This window comes from Carcharodon carcharias (genome assembly GCF_017639515.1).
Source record: "Carcharodon carcharias isolate sCarCar2 chromosome 27 unlocalized genomic scaffold, sCarCar2.pri SUPER_27_unloc_1, whole genome shotgun sequence".
Lineage (NCBI taxonomy): Eukaryota > Metazoa > Chordata > Chondrichthyes > Lamniformes > Lamnidae > Carcharodon > Carcharodon carcharias.
Genome location: NW_024470624.1, coordinates 8423625 through 8429612, shown reverse-complemented (window position 1 = coordinate 8429612; position 5988 = coordinate 8423625). Strand labels below are relative to the sequence as shown.

Here is a 5988-nt window from a genome sequence, read left to right as displayed (position 1 = left end):
CTCCCTCTCCCTCTCCCTCTCCCTCGCCCTCCCCCCTCTCCCTCTCCCTCCCTCCCTCTCCCTCTCCCTCTCCCTCCCTCCCTCTCCCTCTCCCTCTCCCTCTCCATCCCTCTTCCCCTTCCCTCCCTCTCTCTTCCCCTTCCCTCCCTCTCCCTCCCTCCCCCTCTCCCTCTCCCTCTCCCTCACCCTCTCTCTCCCTCCCTCTCCCTCTCTCTCCCTCTCCCTCTCCCTACCCCTCTCCCTCTCCCTCTCCCTCTCCCTCTCCCTCTCCCTCTCCCTCTCCCTCTCCCTCTCCCTCTCCCTCTCCCTCTCCCTCTCCCTCCCCCTCTCCCCCTCCCTCTTCCTCCCCCCCCTCCGTCTCCCCTCAGATGCTCCCAGACCTGCTGAGCGTTTCCGGCATCTGCTCCCCTCTTTCTGTTTCAGAGTTGCTGCGTCTACGGTATTTTTCTAACTCTATCTCTCGCCCCCTCAAATCTGTCGCGTTCCTTTAAATATCTGCCACCATCAGGCAAGAGGATAGGCTACGCTGCCCCTTTAAGCATTGACATGTACTTCAGAGCTGTGACCCCCCACCCACTTTGCCTCTCCTCACCCTTACGACATATTTAAAGGGGCATTGCCTCTCGTTCACTGTGGCTGACAAGGCATTTAAAGGGACACTGTCCTTCCACAGGTGCGTGCAGTTAACCCTACCCCTGCTCCACCCCAACACCACCCCTACCCCTGCTCCACCCCCACACCACCCCTACCCCTGCTCCACCCCTACCCCTGCTCCACCCCTACTCCTGCACCACCCCTACCCCAACACCACCCCTACTCCTGCACCACCCCTACCCCTGCTCCACCCCCACACCACCCCTACCCCAACACCACCCCTACCCCTGCTCCACCCCCACACCACCCCTACCCCTGCTCCACCCCTACCCCTGCTCCACCCCTACCCCTGCTCCACCCCTACCCCAGCTCCACCCCTACCCCAGCCCCACCCCTACCCCAGCTCCACCCCAACACCACCCCTACCCCTGCTCCACCTCTACCCCTGCTCCACCCCTACCCCAGCTCCACCCCTACCCCTGCTCCACCCCTACCCCTGCTCCACCCCAACACCACCCCTACCCCTGCTCCACCCTTACCCCAACACCACCCCTACCCCTGCTCCACCCCTACCCCTGCTCCACCCCAACACCACCCCTACCCCTGCTCTACCCCTACCCCAACACCACCCCTACCCCAACACCACCCCTACCCCTGCTCCACCCCTACCCCTGCTCCACCCCTACCCCAACACCACCCCTACCCCAACACCACCCCTACCCCTGCTCCACCCCTACTCCTTCTCCACCCCTACTCCTGCTCCACCCCTACTCCTGCTCCACCCCAACACCACCCCTACCCCAACACCACCCCTACCCCTGCTCCACCCCTACCTCAACACCACCCCTACTCCTTCTCCACCCCTACTCCTTCTCCACCCCTACTCCTGCTCCACCCCTACTCCTGCTCCGCCCCAACACCACCCCTACCCCAACACCACCCCTACCCCTACTCCACCCCACACCACCCCTACCCGTGCTCCACCCCTACCCGTGCTCCACCCCTACCCGTGCTCCACCCCTACCCCTGCTCCACCCCTACCCCTGCTCCACCCCTACCCCAACACCACCCCTACCCCTACTCCACACCCACACCACCCCTACCCCTGCTCCACCCCACACCACCCCTACCCCAACACCACCCCTACCCGTGCTCCACCCCTACTCCTGCTCCACCCCTACTCCTGCTCCACCCCAACACCACCCCTACCCCAACACCACCCCTACGCCTACTCCACCCCACACCACCCCTACCCCAACACCACCCCTGCCCGTGCTCCACCCCTACCCCTGCTCCACCCCTACCCCTGCTCCACCCCTACTCCTGCACCACCCCTACCCCAACACCACCCCTACTCCACCCCTACCCCAACACCACCCCTACCCCTACACCACCCCTACTCCTGCTCCACCCCAACACCACCCCTACCCCTGCTCCACCCCTACCCCTACTCCACCCCCACACCACCCCTACCCCTGCTCCACCCCTACCCCTACACCACCCCCACACCACCCCTACCCCTGCTCCACCCCTACCCCTACACCACCCCCACACCACGCCTACCCCAACACCACCCCCACACCACCCCTACCCCAACACCACCCTTACCCCCACACCACCCCTACCCCTGCTCCACCCCTACCCCTGCTCCACCCCTACCCCTGCTCCACCCCCACACCACCCCTACCCCTACTCCACCCCTACCCCAACACCACCCCTACCCCTACACCACCCCTACCCCTACTCCACCCCTACCCCAACACCACCCCTACCCCTACACCACCCCTACCCCTACTCCACCCCTACCCCTGCTCCACCCCTACCCCTGCTCCACCCCTACCCCTGCTCCACCCCTACCCCTGCTCCACCCCAACACCACCCCTACCCCTGCTCCACCCCTACCCCTGCTCCACCCCAACAACACCCCTACCCCCTGCTCCACCCCTACCCCTGCTCCACCCCTACCCCTGCTCCACCCCTACCCCTGCTCCACCCCCACACCACCCCTACCCCTGCTCCACCCCTACCCCTGCTCCACCCCTACCCCAACACCACCCCTACCCCTGCTCCACCCCTACCCCTACACCACCCCCACACCACCCCTACCCCAACACCACCCTTACCCCCACACCACCCCTACCCCTGCTCCACCCCTACCCCTGCTCCACCCCTACCCCTGCTCCACCCCCACACCACCCCTACCCCTACTCCACCCCTACCCCAACACCACCCCTACCCCTACACCACCCCTACCCCTGCTCCACCCCAACAACACCCCTACCCCTGCTCCACCCCTACCCCTGCTCCACCCCTACCCCTGCTCCACCCCTACCCCTGCTCCACCCCCACACCACCCCTACCCCTGCTCCACCCCTACCCCTGCTCCACCCCTACCCCAACACCACCCCCTACCCCTGCTCCACCCCTACCCCTGCTCCACCCCTACCCCTGCTCCACCCCCACACCACCCCTACCCCTGCTCCACCCCTACCCCTGCTCCACCCCTACCCCTGCTCCACCCCTACCCCAACACCACCCCTACCCCTGCTCCACCCCCACACCACCCCTACCCCTGCTCCACCCCTACCCCTGCTCCACCCCTGCCCCAACACCACCCCTACCCCTGCTCCACCCCTACCCCTGCTCCACCCCAACACCACCCCTACCCCTGCTCCACCCCTACCCCTGCTCCACCCCTACTCCTGCTCCACCCTTACCCCAACACCACCCCTACCCCTGCTCCACCCCTACCCCTGCTCCACCCCAACACCACCCCTACCCCTGCTCTACCCCTACCCCAACACCACCCCTACCCCAACACCACCCCTACCCCTGCTCCACCCCTACCCCTGCTCCACCCCTACCCCAACACCACCCCTACCCCAACACCACCCCTACCCCTGCTCCACCCCTACCCCAACACCACCCCTACCCCTACTCCACCCCCACACCACCCCTAACCCTGCTCCACCCCACACCACCCCTACCCCAACACCACCCCTACCCGTGCTCCACCCCTACTCCTGCTCCACCCCTACTCCTGCTCCACCCCTACCCCAACACCACCCCTACCCCTACTCCACCCCACACCACCCCTACCCCAACACCACCCCTGCCCGTGCTCCACCCCTACCCCTGCTCCACCCCTACCCCTGCTCCACCCCTACTCCTGCACCACCCCTACCCCAACACCACCCCTACCCCTGCTCCACCCCTACCCCTACTCCACCCCAACACCACCCCTGCCCGTGCTCCACCCCTACCCCTGCTCCACCCATACCCCTGCTCCACCCCTACCCCAACACCACCCCTACCCCTACTCCACCCCCACACCACCCCTACCCCTGCTCCACCCCTACCCCTACTCCACCCCCACACCACCCCTACCCCTGCTCCACCCCTACCCCTACACCACCCCCACACCACCCCTACCCCAACACCACCCTTACCCCTACACCACCCCTACCCCTGCTCCACCCCTACCCCTGCTCCACCCCTACCCCTGCTCCACCCCTACCCCTGCTCCACCCCCACACCACCCCTACCCCTACTCCACCCCTACCCCAACACCACCCCTACCCCTACACCACCCCTACCCCTGCTCCACCCCTACCCCTACTCCACCCCTACCCCTGCTCCACCCCTACCCCTGCTCCACCCCTACCCCTGCTCCACCCCAACACCACCCCTACCCCTGCTCCACCCCTACCCCTGCTCCACCCCTACCCCTGCTCCACCCCTACCCCAACACCACCCCTACCCCTGCTCCACCCCAACAACACCCCTACCCCTGCTCCACACCTACCCCTGCTCCACCCCTACCCCTGCTCCACCCCTACCCCTGCTCCACCCCCACACCACCCCTACCCCTGCTCCACCCCTACCCCTGCTCCACCCCTACCCCAACACCACCCCTACCCCTGCTCCACCCCTACCCCTGCTCCACCCCTACCCCTGCTCCACCCCCACACCACCCCTACCCCTGCTCCACCCCTACCCCTGCTCCACCCCTACCCCAACACCACCCCTACCCCTGCTCCACCCCCACACCACCCCTACCCCTGCTCCACCCCTACCCCTGCTCCACCCCTGGCCCAACACCACCCCTACCCCTGCTCCACCCCTACCCCTGCTCCACCCCAACACCACCCCTACCCCTGCTCCACCCCTACCCCTGCTCCACCCCTACTCCTGCTCCACCCCTACTCCTGCTCCACCCCTACCCCTGCTCCACCCCTACCTCTGCTCCACCCCTACTCCTGCTCCACCCCTACCCCTGCTCCACCCCTACCCCTGCTCCACCCCAACACCACCCCTACCCCTGCTCCACCCCAACACCACCCCTACCCCTGCTCCACCCCAACACCACCCCTATCCCTGCTCCACCCCAACACCACCCCTACCCCAACACCACCCCTACCCCTGCTCCACCCCAACACCACCCCTACCCCTGCTCCACCCCAACACCACCCCTACCCCTGCTCCACCCCTACTCCAACTCCACTCCACCCACACCCAGCCCTACCCCCACACCCACGCCTAGCCCCACGCCTACCCCCGCACCCCCACCCGCACCCCCAGTGATACCCTTACCCCCACACCTACCCTCACCCCCAACCCTACCCCCCACCCCCACTCCCACCCCTACCCCCACCCCCACCCCCACACCTACCCCCACCCCCAACCCTACCCCCACCCCCACTCCCACCCCTACCCCCACCCCCACCCCCACACCTACCCCCACCCCCAACCCTACCCCCACCCCCACCCCCACCCCCGCACCTACCCCCACCCCCACACCTACCCCCACCCCCACTCCTACCCCCACCCCCACCCCCACTCTTACCCCCACCCCCACTCTTAACCCCACCCCCACCCCCACTCCTACCCCCAGCCCCACCCCCACACCTACCCCCACCCCTACTCCCACCTCCACCCCCACACCTACCCCCACCCCCGCCCCCACACCCACCCCCACCCCCACCACCACTCCCTCCCCCATCCCCACCCCCACCTCTACCCACACCACACCCACCCCTACACCAAACCCCACTCCCACCGCCAACACTACCACCACCCCTAACCCCACCACTACCCCTAACACCAACCCTACCCCCACCCCTACCTCCACTCCCACCCCACCCCTAAACCCACCCCACCCCAGCCCTACCCCCAGCCTTAGCCCCACCCTAACCCTTACCCTTACCATCTAACCCTACCCCCACACCTACCCCTAGACCCACCCCTAACCCTACCCCCACCACCAACCCCTAGACCCACCCCTAACCCTACCCCCACCACCAACCCCTGCCCGCAACTCCACCACCCTAGCCACACCAGCCTCACTACCCCCACCACCACTCCCCCTACCCGGACCGCCATTCCCCTACTTCA

General features: G+C 67.2%; 1 protein-coding gene across 1 annotated transcript; it reads left to right on the top strand.

Annotated features, from left to right (window-relative positions):
- Nucleotides 1-5270: 5270 nt before the first annotated feature.
- Nucleotides 5271-5729, top strand: LOC121273638 (putative uncharacterized protein DDB_G0290521; the record flags this gene model as incomplete). Its single annotated transcript, XM_041180783.1, has 1 exon — nucleotides 5271-5729. A coding segment is annotated over one exon (459 nt), but the record flags the coding sequence as incomplete, so codon positions are not given.
- Between the last annotated feature and the right edge of the window lie 259 nt (nucleotides 5730-5988).